This window comes from Haliaeetus albicilla, chromosome 10 (assembly GCF_947461875.1).
Source record: "Haliaeetus albicilla chromosome 10, bHalAlb1.1, whole genome shotgun sequence".
Taxonomy (NCBI): domain Eukaryota; kingdom Metazoa; phylum Chordata; class Aves; order Accipitriformes; family Accipitridae; genus Haliaeetus; species Haliaeetus albicilla.
Window position 1 is genome coordinate 30,105,035 of NC_091492.1, and position 16,847 is coordinate 30,121,881.

Here is a 16,847-nt window from a genome sequence, read left to right on the forward strand (position 1 = left end):
AGGAAGCTGTAAACTGCATACTGTAAAAATTATTAGTGTTTCCACTGATAGTTTTCACGTATTTGTCGTAAGAAGGAGCGATGTTTGAAAGTCAGATAGAAGCGTAATGGGGATGCTGCTGCAAAATAAATTTTAGTAGTGATATGAAAAAAAAAAAAAACCTTCTTGCATTTGAAAGTGTAACAAAATACTGTGGCAGAAGGTACTGGTAGTTTTGACAGTGTGCGTAGAAAATATGGAGGTGTTTTTAAAACCCCTCTCAGAAACGTTCATAGCGTATGAATATGCTTGTACACTCATGCTTAAGTACACTTACATACTCATGCATAAGTATGTTAGGATCAACTCCAGACTGCAAGAATTTAGGATTACAAATGTATATGAAGGTCATCTGCATTAATAGCCTGAAACTGTAGTGCACATCACTGTTAGACCATTTGCTCAGTAAAGATTCAATAGAGCTTTCAAGACAGCAGGGCAGGATTAAATTAAATGTGGTAGGCAGTCATTTCCTAAAGGAGAGACCTTCGTAGTGGCCTGTACAGGGGAGAAAAATCTCAATTAGGCAAAAAGATACTGCCTATATGTATTCTAGTGAGTGAATATTTTAGAACTAGTATTTGTAAGCTTTATAACAAGCCAAACTGAAGGAAAACAAGTATTTGCACAGAGTAGTAGTGTGTCAGGTCTGGTTAATAGAGCACAATAGGGTTGCTGTCTTTCTGAGACTTGCTTTTGCTGAATAGTATTGTGCCTTCAGATGCAGCTACATTTTTGTCCATTTTCTCCACCCATCTTGTCTTTCATCCTTTACATACACTCAGGCAATTCTGTGTCTTCATGAACCTAGAGCCCAGCACAGTACAACTCATCAGAAGCTGCAGCAAACAGTTACTTGCAAAAGGGAGATAACATACCTCACTAGCAGTGAATACATGGGGCAGGTGGTTGCTGCGTAATGGTTGCACTTGAAGTTTCTCACTGTGCCCTGCTTTTCAGGTTTGTTTACTAGGGCAAGAAAACACCACTAGAAAACCCATCACTTCTAAAGGCATGCTGCAGACAGGCACTTCATGGGCCATCAAGTTCTCATAATACAAATGCCATTAAAAAAGCTGTAACCTGATAGTAAGCAGTAATTTCAATCAGAACAACAAAAAGGTACCAAAATAAATACAGAGCAGTTGGAGGGAAGATTCAGGAGCAGGTTGATAGTTTGCTTTGACCATTTTGTCTTTTAGCACTATTGTCAGCAAAACTAGCCTCGGTCTTGACAAGCTGTAATACCGGAGAGAGTAGTGTGCATTGTCACATGCAGAAGTGTAGTTGCAAACTGTGGACTGGTTATTGCACAAGATCTAAAAGCAGTAGAAGGGAATAGGCAAAGTATCTTCATTTTCTTAGGGTCTTGCTTTCAGCTTGCATGCTTTGTGTTTAAAGGAAGACTTGCTAGCATTATGGCTTTTTGTACTTTCTTAGATTCCCTCAGAAGTTAACAAAAAATAAAATATATATATATTTTTTTTAGTGTGGCTAATTTTGAAGCAGAACAGACCAGGACTCCTCAAGGAGGGGCTTGTTGATAGTAGTTTGTTGTTGGAGACTGGTATGGCTGTAGCAACAGATGTAGTTTCACTGGTGTGAAAGTTTTATGTTAAGTTTTTTCCTTTTTTTTGAATTTTCTACCTTATTTGCTACTGTTTCAAGGAATTAAGAATTTCATGGCAGTGTTGAGAAGCTCATAGAATGGTGGTGACCCAGAACAGACGCTGTAATTGGCCTTGAGGGGAGAGGCAAGATGCGTTATTTTAGTACAAGATACTAGCTTCAGCAAAAATTTGATGCTCAAGCAGCCTCAGTTTTCTCAGCTGTTGTGTATATACTGTGTGTCCCTATAGCTCTTAAGTGTACATGCAGTGTATGTACTTTACACTGACTGTACTGTGAGCAATTTCCAGAAGAGTAGCATGGTGAGGTTAGCCAGGTATAAGGCCAAAGAATTTTTTGGATGGTGGAAATAAAAATGGCTTGTAACACGTTTGAAAAGTGTATTTCAGGAAAAACTAAATTGTATGAAAATGATAAATTTGATATTTTAAACTGGTCTGTTTGACAAAACAAAAGATTAAATACTGCTTTTTTCTATGTAGTATCTGTTACATTGTCAAACTAGGGAAGATGAACTGTCTAATTATGGTTATTTATAGACTTTCCTGCAAAACCAAACTACACAAAAGCAAGGTAAGATACTCAGCTATTTGCAAGATAAATATTTTTTAGAGGGGGAGGGAATATATTTACAGTATGTTTTGAGATATATGGAAATCTTCAAGTGCAGATGGTGATTTGATGAGATGCATGTTTTGTATCTGTTGTTAAATATTCTTCTTTTTCATCCTAGTTTCCACTGGCTCACTTGCTCAGCAGTATGCCCACCCTAATGCTACCCTGCATCCGCATCCTCCGCATCCTCAGCCTTCTGCCACACCAACAGGCCAGCAGCAAAGCCAACATGCTGGAAGCCACCCTGCTCCTAGCCCCGTGCAGGTAACAGAACTCAAAGGAGTGAATGTCTTTAAATATATTTAACATGCTCTACTGGAAGGTACTGCATCTGTCTGATGCTTGACTTCGATAGATTGATTTCTTTGAGAGGAAAAATGCTAGGATGGAGTAGTTACCCAAACGAGCTTCATGTGACAGATCTCATGCAGGACTTGTCTAGATTCCCCTCTGTTTTCTGAAGGGAAATAAGTAGAACTATGTAAGTTAATTTTTCTCTGATTGCAGTGGGTGGGACTCAAAGGTTGTAGGCTCATGACATGGTTTGTTAGATAAGCTAGTGGAAAAACTTGTGGCGGTCCCTTTTCCTTAGAAAGGACCAATATCAGAGTCCAGCCATTCATTTCTCCCTCTTCACAGGGGATGAGGTATAGCTTAGTTCTGTGTTATGATTAGGGAAGGATCATAATTTTGTCAGAGCTTTAATGTGAGTGGAGTTATAACTGGAAATAGCAGATAAATGCTGAAAAGCATTTGATTGTATTTTGTCAAAGACAAGCAGCTGAAAACAAAATAGGCCTCGTGATAGTGCTGCATGCCTTAGTTACCTACTGGTAATAACTTTGGGCAGCTAAGTGCCATGGTGAATTATATCCAGCTCCATGGTTGCGTGGTTGTTTTTACCTGGCAATCAAGGTTCTATTTTCCAAGCTCCTGGTCACATGACTTTCTAGCACAAGGAGAAAACGAGCCTAGTGGAATTGAAATTAGTTTCCTCATCACCATAGGTGTGGTGATCCTTAGATTTGCCACTTAAAAGATTCACTATTCAGAGCAGTTTTGCAAACCTTTCTTACACTAGTTTACAGAATAAATGTGTCTCACTTCTAGACCATAACCTAAATGATCTTTTATCTTTTTTTGCAGCATCATCAGCACCAGGCTGCTCAGGCACTCCACCTGGCAAACCCACAACAGCAGTCGGCAATTTACCACGCAGGTCTAGCTCCAACCCCACCTTCCATGACGCCAGGCTCCAATACGCAGTCTCCACAAAATAGTTTTCCTACAGCACAACAAACAGTCTTCACCATTCATCCCTCCCATGTTCAACCTGCATATACCAATCCGCCACACATGGCCCATGTCCCCCAGGTAAACACAGTTTAACAACCTTCAAGACTAAATGTCTTAATGCCACAAAGTTAGGACAGTCGGGCCTGCTGAAGTGATTTCCATTCTGTCACCTCTCAGCACAGACTACCTGTTGTGTTATTTAGGTTTCTGTCTGTACATTGCCTTTATTTAGAATTTTACAAGATATTTGGACCTCAGCTTCCAACACCCAGTGCATCTACAACTGTAGTTTAACGAAGACATCTTAAGCTGGCACTGCTACTGAAAGAAATTGAGCTCTCTTCCCAGTTCCTGGCTCCCACCCTTGTCCTGCCCCACCATTCTGCTCACAGAACTGTTTGGCCATGCAGCAAACCAGACTGGGGATGTGATTCAGCTGAAGTGTGCCTCCCCTACCCCCATTTTAGGCTATTTCTCAGTCAAATCAGTTCACTACTCAGGTTCACTGCATGATCACAGGAAGAGCTGGCATACAGAAAGGTTGGAGGTGAGAGCTGAGTGGAGGAAGGCTGAATTGCTGCTTTTGGTGACAGTTTTAGGCTCTGCATTGTAGTCAAATTTATACAGGTATGTCCAGTAAAGGATATTACACAGGATTACCAGGGAGTAGCAAGGCACTGCAATGGGAGATAAATGAGATTCAGTTCAGATGACTGCAAGACGATCCTTGCTGAAAGAGAAAATCGTGTGTGTGTGTGTATGTGTCTGTTGTGGTTCTAAATGAATAGCTTATGCAGAAGATCCCTTATGATTGTTGGGCAACTTAACAACAGTCCTTGCTTCAGGATCAGCAACCCACTTCTCTTAACTGCTCTCTTGTGGTCAACTCACTGAAAAAAGGATTTTGGGAAGGGAAGCACATGACTGATTAATCAAGAGCTCTGCATAAAGCAGTGTTACAAAGATTTTCTGATGTTTACTAAATCTCATGGATTTAGTTTGCTTTGTCAAGAACGGACAGTTAATCAGTAGTTAGCCTGCACAGTTTCTTCTTCAGACCAAGTACTTGGTGTCTGGCTTGTGCCTTCTCATACAGGTTAACAGTAGTTTGGGATATCATGGCTAACTGTAATTAGGGAGGTTGGTCTAATAGGTGTCCAGTCCCTTGCAGAATTCTGATAAAGTCTTTGCTTTGGTCCCTGGGACAGTCAGTTAAGCCAATGAATTAATAGTTATTTAGGAATTGTTTTACTGATGTTGAGTTTTTAGCTTTTTAATTCCTTTAGACTTTTAATTTCTCTGCTTTTGTACTGTGGGAGGATTAGGAGAGGATGTCCCAACTTGACTACTGCTGTGGCATCTTGCCATGTCCTCGCAGGCCCTCTTTTCTGCCAGAAACAAGATACTTGCTCTGCTCTGGTGTGATGGCACTGGTGTGAATGCCTAGGTTGTAGAGCTTCTCAGGGTGCCTGGCATGCAACCCTTCAGAAGGGTCTTGCTTCAAGCTCCTGAGTTAGTGGCATGCTCAGTGCCATGCCTTGAAACATGAAACATGTTTGTTTCAAGGTCAGCTTAAAGGCAAAACTGTACCTGAATTGTGCTGTACACGTCATGGCCAGGCCCATGCCTGCGCTGTAGGATGTGACCATTACCTTCCTTTCTGTGTGCCAAGCAGTTAATAAGCAAACCTTGCTAAACCAAACTGGATGCAACTTTTAGTCAGAACTGACTGCTCAGTCAGGATTTTTTAGCAATCACAGGTAAAGCCTGCCTTACCCTTGATTTTTGACTTATGCAGTCTCTTCTGCTGTAACTCTTTTAGGATGAAAACTACAATCTATAATCCATGATACTTACACCAAACTAACTCGCTTTTCAAAATGAAGTAGCTCCCTCAAAAATCTCTAATGAAGGAATAACTACAGTTCTCTAAGAAATTTTAAATGCATGTAATTATTCCATTGTGGAGAAACTAATCACTGGATTTAATAGTTTCTTAGCAGCCTAATTTCCAACTTCTGAACACAATTTTAAAATACCATATAGTAGGAATTTCAGTTAGGCTAACACAGGGGATCAGTTGAATTTCCCTTTAGGTTATCAGATGAATCTTGAGCTGTTAGATATCCCACTTGAGAAACAGTAATTTAAAATTCATTACAGCGTACTGTCAGCTGCCAATTTGCAAAGTCTTTGAGCCACAGCAGAAAATTTTTATCCAATGTGTGTATTGAATACAGCTGCTTATGAATAGCTGCTTTATAATGATGGCTGCTATAATAGTATTTTTGTCAAAGTAAAAATGGTGCTGATCCTGAAAGGTATTTCTGTTTCACAGCCTTATCTTCTAAGCCCTTTTTAGAGCAAGAGTGAGATTTGAATTGCAGTTCCTGCCTTTAAAGGCTTCTTCAGTGCTACTAATACAGTGCAAGTCTGATAAAGAGTTTGAGGAATGTCTGTGATGAGTCAAGTAACCCTTTTGTCTTTAAGCAATAAAGTTGTAGCCACTACCTGCTATCTGTCTTTACTGGCATGTGAATTTTCTGAGGCTGCAATTATTGCACCGTAGTGCTCTTTTAATGGGATATGGTAGAAGGACAAAGCAAATCTTAGATACAAATGCCTTGCCCCCCCCCCCCCCCCCAAGAGAAACCCACTGAGAGCTCTAAGAGTTCCTTAATGTTTTATGCTTTTAAGAAACTAGTCTTTACTAGATTTTTAAATGAAAAAATTTATGACCTCTAGAATCATGAACTGCTCTGAGCTGAAGAAGCCAACTGACAAGTTACTGCACTTGTTTGCCAGAAGGTGATCAGCCATCGTAAAGATTAATCTCCTTTTCCGCTGAGACTTAACTATGATTGCTTAGATTACACAAGGACCTTAACTGTGATGAACTTAACTGGAAACAGAACAAAGCTGACCTAACAGTATAAAGGGATGAAATCATTCATCTTAGAATGACTGCTTAGATGAACGATAATGTGGGCACAGGTCACTGGAGAGAGTGGTTTCTAGGGCAGGGAGCCATGAAAGAATGTGGAGTTGTGTAATGAGCAGCTGAGGAAGGGATGCCAGACTCCCAGTGCATGTGAAGTTTGTGTCTGTACCCAGTGCATTCTCCGCATAGGAAGTGCTTTGATGTAGGTTACTAGCAGTAATGTTCTGAAGATTTGTTGCTGAGGTTGGTTTTTTTTTTTTAATATCTCACTGTTTAATGCTGGCAGTTTCTCCCAGTGCTCACTGTCCAAATAGCTAAAATTGAGAATGTGACTCAAAGCCAGCAGTAAGGATTTGAGCCCTTTCCCCCCCCCCCAGTTATTATTTTTGTGTTAAGTTCTCTGACTTAATCCCTATAGCTAATCTAGTTAAAATGGAGTAAATCTCTGGATTTACTGGTACAGCTGGAGAAAACTTGACAGTCATGTGGCCAGGAGTGATGCCTCCTTGTGACCATTATACTAAAGAGCTCTTTGTTTCAGGCTCATGTACAGTCAGGAATGGTTCCTTCTCACCCAACTGCCCATGCTCCAATGATGCTAATGACGACACAGCCACCTGGTGGTCCCCAAGCCGCCATCGCTCAAAGTGCACTACAGCCCATTCCAGTCTCGACAACAACACATTTCCCCTATATGACGCACCCTTCAGGTGAGGAGTGTGTGCCCGGGAGACCTGCACCTTAACTGAGCCAGGTCGTAGTAGTGAGAACTGTTATGAAACAGATTTGGGGAAAATAACAAAAAAAAAAACCAAACAGAAAAAAAACCTGAAGATGTCCTTGTAGAGTGGCAGGCTGCTGAAGGCAGACTGTTTCTACATTTCGCATTTATACTTTGCCAGCCCAAATGTGAGCCTAGATAAGCGTGTGAGATTTAGCTAATTTAGCAAAGATGTTGCTTCTCTCTAGCTGAAGTAGAGAAATGGATAACTATGCAGATACTGGCACTGTGGGACTGTGTTCTTCCAGGGTTTGCTGTGGTTTTGCTGTGGGGGATGGACTGTTTGTGTAGCCTGTTTATAATGATCTGGGGTTTTATTAAATACAAAGTGATCAGTCTGGAGGATAGGAGTGAAAATGTTGCTTGGGGGTAGGGCTGTTAGACTTCTAGTGACTGAAGTAAAGTGACACTGAAGTCTAATCTTTAATTCAGAGAAACATTCTGCAGCTTTACTTTTTGGGAAAAGTAGGTGCTGTATGACTTCTTTCTACTTTAAATTTAACCTTACCTAGGTTTCTTTATTATTCGTTTCCAAACAGCTTCTAAACTTCTGTAGTGAACTAGTTACCTGATCTTGTTTCTTGGGGAATGTGTGAGCAGAACAAGGCTGCTTTCTGAGGGTTTAAGTAGGGAAAAAAACATCCAAAGGACATCTTGATATGCAGGGTTTTGTTTTGTTCTCTTAAAAAAAAAAAAAAAATAAAAAAGGAAAAAAAGGAAAAAAAAATTTAAAAAGTTCAGCTCAGTAGTTGTCCTGTGACCACTTTACTAGCAAACTGTTGTGTGGCTTGCCAATTTATTATTTACATTTGAACTTTTTTTTTACAGTACAAGCCCACCACCAACAGCAGTTGTAAGGCTCATCTGGAATAACTGAAAGGCTGGATACCTTTTGTAGGCCAAATACCCTCCTTCTACTGCTTCTGCCAACTGGAAGCACAGAAAACTAGAATTTCATTTTATTTTGTTTAAAAAAAAAAAAATTTGATTTCTTGTAACATCCACTAGGAATGCTAACAGTTCATCTTGCAGTGGGAGAGATTCGGACTGAGTAGAGGCATTTAGGAACTTGTGGGCTATTCCATAATTCCATGCACTGTATCTGAGTCCTGCAAGTGCCCCAACTCTGCTTGCTGAAAACTGGAAGTTATTTATTTTTTAATGACCCTTCAAAGTTATGAACTCATCAGCTAGCAAAAGAAGTAACAAGAGTGATTCTTGCTGCTATTATCACTAAAAATCAAGACTTGGAGATCCCTTTTACTTCTAACTAAACTTGAAACAGGTTCAGTAAAAAAAAAAATTCTAATCGTCAAACTGATGAATTATTATTTATAAATCACGTTTGATGAGATAATCACTATCGTGAGACAGTGATGTAACTTTTAAGTTAAGAAAACTTTTACTTTGTAGATAATATAAAATAAAAACTTAAAAAAAAATTAAAAAATAAAAAAAGTTTTAAAAACTGACCTACTTAGTGTTTGTGTCTTGTTTTACCAGTATCTTATTTTCATGTGTTCTCCAGCTTTCAATCCAAATTGGAGCAAATGTTTTATTTAGCGTCAGGTAAGCTTTGCTTTGTGTGTCTGTTGTGTGCTGCTGCTGTGTCGTGTGTGTGTGCCCCACACCATGAAACCAAATCTGTTATATTTGACTTGCGGGGCCATTACAAAAATAAGTGAAAGGTTTCAAGATAAGAAGTTGCTGAAAACCTGTACCAAACTTCTCGTGTTCGGATCAATTCCCTAATGCCTCAGCCTTACACTGTTCTGGTGGGTGTCACAGACGATGTCACGACTGGGCCTTGAGGCTTAAGATGATAAAACTCTACAAAGTCAGTGGTGCTGCTGGAGAATGAAAGCAAGAAATCGGGGTAAGCATTCCTGAGCAAAATGGTAAAAAGATTGGGAAAAGGATAGGAGAAAGCACAGTTGACTACCACCTCCCTCAGTAATGTGCACACTAGTTATTGCTGCTTATAAAGTGCTGGGGTCTTCCTAACTGTTCTGTATGGTTACAGGCATCCTGCGATGGCTAACCAAAAGATGATGCTGGTTAAAGTGGATTATAATATAGTTGCACTTCAGAGGCAGGACAAGTAAACTGTACAAGCTTTCATGGATGGCCATTAATGTCACATCATGGCTTGGTGAAAAACATGCAGAGGAATACAAGTACTGCTGCAGCTTCTGTCTTAATCCTTCCAGGTCAGCAGTGCAGTAGAATGTAATGAATTCATGTTCAGGTGGGCAGCAGGGGGCATGAGACCATCAGGGAAGGTGGTGGTGACCTGGGGCAGGACTCCCTGAATGGGTCTTGTGAGAAGGAACAGCTTCCTCACACAGGCTCTTGGCTTGCTTTTCATTTCTAAGGGAGGGTTTCTGTCTTTTAGCATCCAGTATCTGTTAAAATAGTACCCAGGCACCTAGAGAGAATCAGACTAAAGACCGTAAGTGAGAAACAAGTTCTAAAAACAGTTTATTAAGAGCAGAATTTTTTATATTATGGTAAAATTGCATTATTCAAGAATAAGTTACTTGTACAGTACATACAGAAACAATATATAGAAAAACCTACTATACAAGAAGAACTCTTCTGTGCAGGTGAAAAGTAGAATTTTCAGATGAATATACTTTTCATCCAACAAACTGTTGGTTTTTATCATCCTGCTAAAGGCTGAGTTAGAGAATGCACAGTCACCTCCCCACCTCTGGTAGCTGCTGGTGAAGGCTAGGGTCTGTTTAGATCAAACAAGATTGAATTAAAATTTGAAGTACTCAAACCTGTTAGTTTGGTGGTGCCCTTTCTCAGGGCTGGGATGGGGGAGGGAGGGATGGATGAAGGGATTAAATAATGCTTTGTGCATCAACTTCTTCAGAACCTGTCACCTGTAAGGACACGCGAAAGCCACTGATGGGGAGAGTCTGTTGGCAAAGAGAGTCTGCGGTTTCCAAAGCACGAGATGGAGATGAGGGAGAGAAGTTCTGGCTGGACCCTAGTCTTAGGTTATGCACTAAGCCAGGTCCCTGCTGTCAGAGAGAGCAAAGGCACTGCCTGTTTTGCATCTTTATTGCCAAAAAGAGCTGTCCTGAGTAGCTGGCTGAACTGGGGCTTCCCTCCCTACCAGCCCTCTGCGGGGCTGTGTGAGTGGTCATCGGGCAAGGGCTCCAGCCAAAGGCACCGAGAGTCGCTGCCGGTTGGGTCATGGCTTTGTTAGGTTGGATCCAAATTTGCGTTGCACGTGCCCGTCTCCAGGGCCAAGGCACAAGCCAGTGGTCACCTCCAACTTTGTTTCAGCTCCAGGAAACACTCTTTCTACTCTATGGGAGGCCAGGAGGTGGCCATACCTGCAGCACGCAGCCGTGTGGGGGCTCATCCCTTGGCTTTCCCTCCTCCCAAAACTCAATGCTGATACTTCATCAACACTGCTAAAAACCCGCATGGGCCAGGGAACTAAACCTGCGAAGTCCTAGGCTCTTCTCCCAAGTTACTAGAAGAATCTAAAAATTCCTTCAAGTTGCTTATATTCTGTAGAATGGAATGGCTTAATGCTCTTTGCCCCCTACTATAATAGAGGCGTACCTTATGGGCTGGATTAATGTAGCCAAGCGTGCTGGCAGGAGCAGAGGTAGGGCTGCGTGTCAGCTTCTGACCTATGTCACAAGCCTGATGCTTTCTAAGAGAAATTCAAACTCAGTCCTCCAGGAGCTGGGGAAATAGCCCCCAAAAAAACCCTCAGGTCCTGGTGTGGCTGGGGTTGGGACCATGGCGGGTCAGAGCTGCGGCAGAGCAGAGGACTAAGGTGGGCGGATGGTGGAGCTGGGTGGTTGGACAGCCCTTGGCTACCTTGTTGGTGAGGTCTGAGATGGAAATAACTCTATTAAATAATCAGAGTGACTTTCCTACTGCTCACAGCGGGGAGAACGGAAGTTCACATCCACCGGAGTCTGTGTGCACAGGGGAAGTGGCTGACGGGGTGATAATGAACTCAACATATATTTTGCTAATCAAGCACAGCAATTTCCATTTAAACTATGGAGAAACCCCTTGTAATTAAACTGCAGGTTAAAAATATCACATGTGTGTGCATGTTTAGTTGGCACTCGAACAACAAGCCCCAGCGTGCCAGAACAACCCATCCTAGCAGCAGCAGCATCTGATTTATCTGGCAAGAGCTGTGCGGGCTGTGAATAGCAATCCCTTTTCCCAGCCCATTCTTTTTTGCAGATGCTCTGAGCGTAGAGGGATTTGGGTGAGACTACATCGTCTTTTGGGACTGCCTGGAGCTCAGCAGGACTTAAATCAGCTCTTTGAACCTTAGCAAGATTTAGCACATGCAAGTGTTTTCTGAGGCGTGCATGCTCCGGGAACCATGCACCAAGCAGGCAAAGGAGCTGACGACTTGTGCTATGCTTCCTCCCCTTCCCCTCTTCATCCCTATAAATGCAAGACCACGGGGAGTTATTTATTAGCAATGGAGGGAGCTGACTTGCCTGGCACAAACCAGCCCCGGCTATATGCTCCTGCCATTCGGTGCAGCCTTTGTGCTGGTCTGGGGAGGAAAATGGGATGCAGATATGGCCAAGGACAGGGCTGGCTTTGTTTCTCTGGCAGCCTCGTCGGGTTTGGCAGTGCTGGAGGTGCGGCCGGCCAGTGCAATTTGCTCCTGTTTCAAGAGTGAGCATGCAACGGTGTGTGCTAAGCACCGGGAAACGCTGCTCCCTGCTGAAATACAGGATTGCTCCCCGTGTGCCCATTTCCAAGTCATTTTAAGCAGAGGAAAGGAGAAAAAAGACCTTGCCTGCTCTGAATGTACGAAGACAGCTCAAGAGAGGGCTGGAGCAAGAGATGGGGAGGCATAAAATGCAAATCCTAAGTGATTTCTTCAGTTGATGGTATCCAGTTTCTCCCTGCCCTCATCCTTTGACTACTACTTATAAAACCAGATTTGCTCTCACAGCCACTGCGTTTGGCCCCGGCTGTTTTGGCCCTGCCTGGTCCTGGCTCCTGCCTGCGCTACATCTGCCCTTTCTGGCCCAGCCCAGCACAACAGCGCCGTGATCTTGCCCTTCATGCTGACCTTAAGCAGAGCTTGGCTCCTTGGGCTTTGACTACCAACGGGGCTCACCACGCGCTGGCTTAACAGCAAAGCCCTGTCTAGAGGCTGGATTTTTGCAAACTCCTTAATTTGGCCCCACAAGGCTTTTTGTTTGCTTGCTTTCAAATTAATTCCTAAATGTTAATGCTCCAGATGGCTCCCACCTCTATTGCAATTTCAGGGAAAATAAATATAAAAATAAAAGGCTTTCCTGTAAGGCAATTTTAAGGCAAGTTTTGCATCCGAAATCCTGGGGAGTGCCGCACGGGCTGTGGTGAGAAATCTGGAAGTTGAATGCTGCGAACATCCTCTCCTGCGTGTTGCAACGGCTCCAGCCCCTTCCCTATTCTTAAAATAACGTCAGCTTCTAAGAAGCAGTTCCTCTCTCGGCGCGGCCGCACCGGCTGCCCCAGGCACTGGCAGGTAAAGCGGCACTGGGGCTCGGCGGCACCGACAGTTGCAGAACCTGAAAACAGCAGCGGAGGCTGGGGCACGGCCACACTCCCGGCTCCGGAGCTGCTCTCCTTGTGCGGGTGCCTTTGCCGGGGATTTGGGGGGGACATTGAGCCCTGGGGATTTGCTGGATGTGCGGTTGTTCCTGCGGTAGCTATGGCAGTGCCTACGTCTCGCTTGGCGTGCAGCTCACTGTGCAAGCAATCAGTGCTCCTAGGGCAAGATGCACACAGGCGAATAGGTTAAAGTGCCTGCCGTGTGTGTAATTACAGCCGTCGAGATGGCGACCACCGGCCTCCTTCGTCTAAGGCACGTCAGGGGGTGCAGCCCCTCTGTGGGCTTTGGGGGGGTTGGCTGGGAGAGGCTTCTACTCCAGGCAAGAGGCAGTTGCATAGCTTTAAATATCGCCAAACTCTTGGTTACGCAGTGTTTTATGGGGGAAAAAAGGCAGGTGAGAGCGGGGTGGGCAGTTGCCTGTGCTGGCGAGGTAAAAAAATATTCTGGGGGGGAAAACTCACTTTAGATTTGTGCCTAAAATGCCTCCATCACCAGGATAAAATGTCTCCATCACCGGGATAAAACACTTCCATCACTGGGATAAAATGCCTCCATCACCGGGAGGAGTGGTTTGCTGTCAGTCTCCATGTTAGTTCTCAGCTAGTGACATTATTAGTGATGGAGCAGTTAGTGTTCACATCTTAATTAGCAAGGCTAATGGTGTAAGTATTTCTCTGGCTGGTGCAAGGAGTGACTGCAACTGTGCTGGGTTAAAAAAGAAGAGCAAGAAAAGCCAGGTTTTGCCTTATCTAAAAATAAAGCCCAAACTCTGATCACGATCATCATCTTCACCTGATGCAGGAGCTCAGCTCCAGCAGGTCAGAGTTTGCTGGTGGGTTTGGCAACAGCATCATGTGCTGGCATGGGAGGATGGGGCTCGTCTTCTCCTGTGCGGCCCGGAGCAGCAACTGGTCGATGAATTTATAATCCACCTTTTTTTTTTCTTCTTTTTTTTCTTTCCTTTTTTTTTTTCCTTTCTCCAGTTATATTGGTGTAACGCAAGACCCCGGTTCCTTCACTGGGCACTGTCGTGCCAGGGACAGGCGGGAGACCGAGCCCGACGGTGCGATGCTCGGCACACAGGGACGCAGGCACGAGTGGTGTGTGTAAACAGTAACAAGAAAGCTTCGATAATAACAACAAAAATAAAAATAAAAGGCCCTTTAACAGGCCAAAGAGAGGGAGCACACCCGTACTGGAGTGAAAAATTACCCCCTTCCTTGCAAAAATACAATAATCATCCCTAACCAGAAGGAAGAAACTAGGTACATTCTTTCTCTCGATGGGATACCTGGAAGGTCTCTAGGATTTCTCCACCCAAAAGTGCACCCCAGTGCCGGCACGGTGGCCGTCAGAGCGGCGTGTACTGGTTGTCGATGGCGCGGACGTGGCCCCGTCCTGGTGCCTCCACCTCGTAGTCCGAATCGCGGGGCCGGGGGCCGGGGACCATGGCTGCCCTGCTCGGGCGCAGGCTCTGCGCCAGCTCGGCCGGCGGCGGCACCAGGTGGAAGATCTGCTCCGGTGGGGGACCTGGGGGTGTCTCGTCGGGGCCGCGGGGGCAGGAGGAGCCAGCGGGGGCGAGGCTGAATTCGGGGCTCCAGCCAGGGACGGGCAGGGGGAGAGGGACCATGCTGCCGGAGCTGGGAGCTGCAGGCGGAGGGGAGAGACGGCTGGTCGGTGGGATGCTCCTGCCCCGTTGGCCCCATCGCGGGTATCGGAGTGGGGGTGCAGGGAACATCCTCCACCCCTCTCAGCTGCAGCAGGGAGCAGCCGGTGGTTTGGGGCAGCTTCTCCTTTCTCGAAAGAGGAAGCTGGGAACTCAGGAGTCACCTTTTGTGCTGCTGCACGGATGCTTCCGCTTCCCCATCCCTGTGTGCGGCCAAAGGGCCCAGGTCTGGCCAGCCCCAGGGCACCTGCATCCACCCCGGGGACCCTCCCGCCGCGACAGGGCCCCCCCATCCCTGCACCCCATGGGAACGTCCCCGTCTCTCCATGCCTGCATACCTTGCGGCTGGGGCAGGACGACGACGTAGCTGGACAGACGGACGTCGCAGGCTGTCCCGCACTCCAGCGGGATGGGGTAGCGATGGAAGTGGTGCAGCATCTCCACGATGGAGGAGAAGCGGAGGTGTTGGACACGGCACTGGCCCCGCTCCGTCAGCGCCAGCCGCAGGTGCTGCGGGAAGGGGCACGGACCTGTTACCCTTCCACCGGCTCCCTTGCTGGAGGAGATGATGGGGGGACACGGGGATATTTGGGGAGTGTGGGGGGACAAACGGCCTTAGCATGATGTGCTGCATCCCCAGTGCCCTGCTCGCTGCTGGCTGGGGAGGTTTGCCCCCCAGGAACGGGCACGGGCCCGCCAGCCCTCTGTGAGCATTGGGGCAGGGACCAGGCAAGGAGAGCATCTCCACAGGGTGGGATGCGATGGGACAGGGACCCTGCCGCGGCGGGGGGGGAGGGGGCTGCCCGAGGGGCTCCTGTGAGATTCCCCCCACCCTGCCCCAGCCCCTCTCCCACCCGTACCTTTGCTCTGCCCTGGAAGTTGAAGGTGAGCACGTACTCGCCACGGCGCGTCTCGCTCTGCCGCACCAGGAAGACACCGTGTCCCTCCAGCCCCCCCAGCTGCACCAGCTGAGCCGCCTTCACGCGGGAGATGGGCCCGTGGAACCAGGGGCAGGAGGAGAGGAACTGCTCCATCTTCAGCCCTGCCGCCTCCCCCGGGCCCCCCGGCGTTGCCCCTGCCAGGGCACAGGGATGAGCACCCCAGGGAAGCGGGGACCCCTGCCCATCAGCCCCGTCCCCCTCCCCTCTGGTTCTGTCCCCCCCTCCCCTCCATGCCATCTGGGGATGCCCGATCAGCCTGGCCGGCCATGGCAGGATGCAGCGACATCCCCCCCCCGCCCCGGTGAGGGATGCCCTGTCCCCAGGGTCCCCCGGGTGCCCCCGCTGCTCACCTTGGCCAAGGGTGTCAGTGCTGGTGGTGGGGCTGGCGGCCGCGGGGTCAAGGTGACGGCACGCCAGGAGCTCGGGGTCACCCGTGTCGGACCTGCCGGGGACGGGAGAAGCCAGGCTGAGCGCTGGCGGCGGGGGGCTGGCACGGTGCTGGGGGACACAGAGTGGCCGTCCCAGTCCGCAGGCTCGGGGACATCCACCAGGCGCTTACCCCCTGCGCACACACTCTCGGATCTCGGCCGTCCAGGAGCTGAGCTGCTGCTCGTCCCCCGCCTCAAACAGGATGTCGGTGGCATTGGTGACCTGGGAGACATCGGAGAGGGACATGGCGGCTTCAGGGAGAGAGATGTGCATCCCCCTCCCACCCACCCACATTTGGCCACCAACCCTGAACCCACCCCGAGCAGAGCATCCCCCACCCCATGCGCCGCATCCTTCCGTGCACTCCCCCCTCCCTGACTGGGAACAGGAACCGAAATTTGGCACAGGAGCTTTCAGCAGCCATGTGCATCCGGGAGGGTGGGAAAGGCCTCGGGGCCGGCTGCGGCCCCCCCCTCAGCCGGGCCCTACCTTGAGGACGAAGGTGTGGAGGTTGTCAGGCATCTCGAGGCGCGTGCACCTCCGCACCTCCTGGATGGCAGAGCAGGCGGCATGAAGCTTCGGCTTGGAGCCCTGTGGAGGGGAGCACAGCAGCTGAGCCCCAATATGCCAAAACACCACCCCCACGTCCCACTGCTCTGCTGGGATGGGGGGGGAGAGGGGTCGAGCCTGCCGGGAGCCGCTTGAGGCACAGCAGCCGGCAAGGAAATACCCCACTCTGCAGGGAAATACCCCACGTGGCAAGGAAATACCCTGCTCTGCAGGGAAATAACCCACCGGCAAGGAAATACCCCATGTGGCAAGGAAATACCCCGCATGGCACCGCCCGGCTGTCGGGGCACCCTGGAGGGGCTGAGAGGCACCCAGAGACGGGACCCATC

The 16,847-nt window shown here is 47.2% G+C and overlaps 2 protein-coding genes across 18 annotated transcripts in view; one reads left to right on the top strand and one right to left on the bottom strand.

Annotated features, from left to right (window-relative positions):
* ATXN2 (ataxin 2) overlaps positions 1 to 8,773 on the top strand; it is a 53,097-nt gene extending 44,324 nt beyond the window's left edge. For 8 of the 12 annotated variants that reach the window (XM_069794643.1, XM_069794645.1, XM_069794647.1 and 5 more), the window contains 3 exons: positions 2,402 to 2,547; positions 3,430 to 3,657; positions 7,062 to 8,773. In XM_069794643.1, coding sequence (XP_069650744.1) covers positions 2,402 to 2,547; positions 3,430 to 3,657; positions 7,062 to 7,265 — 578 coding nt within the window. In that variant the 3' untranslated portion in view covers positions 7,266 to 8,773. The remainder of the gene's footprint in view (positions 1 to 2,401; positions 2,548 to 3,429; positions 3,658 to 7,061) is intronic. The other 4 variants (XM_069794644.1, XM_069794646.1, XM_069794649.1 and 1 more) reach the window with 2 other exon arrangements.
* A 985-nt stretch (positions 8,774 to 9,758) lies between these two features.
* The window catches only part of SH2B3 (SH2B adaptor protein 3), a 29,515-nt gene continuing 22,426 nt past the window's right edge, over positions 9,759 to 16,847 (bottom strand). For 5 of the 6 annotated variants that reach the window (XM_069794660.1, XM_069794657.1, XM_069794656.1 and 2 more), the window contains 6 exons: positions 16,438 to 16,539; positions 16,079 to 16,170; positions 15,870 to 15,961; positions 15,439 to 15,653; positions 14,917 to 15,088; positions 9,759 to 14,559 (listed from right to left, as the gene is read on the bottom strand). In XM_069794660.1, coding sequence (XP_069650761.1) covers positions 14,264 to 14,559; positions 14,917 to 15,088; positions 15,439 to 15,653; positions 15,870 to 15,961; positions 16,079 to 16,170; positions 16,438 to 16,539 — 969 coding nt within the window. In that variant the 3' untranslated portion in view covers positions 9,759 to 14,263. The remainder of the gene's footprint in view (positions 14,560 to 14,916; positions 15,089 to 15,438; positions 15,654 to 15,869; positions 15,962 to 16,078; positions 16,171 to 16,437; positions 16,540 to 16,847) is intronic. The other variant, XM_069794661.1, reaches the window with a different exon arrangement.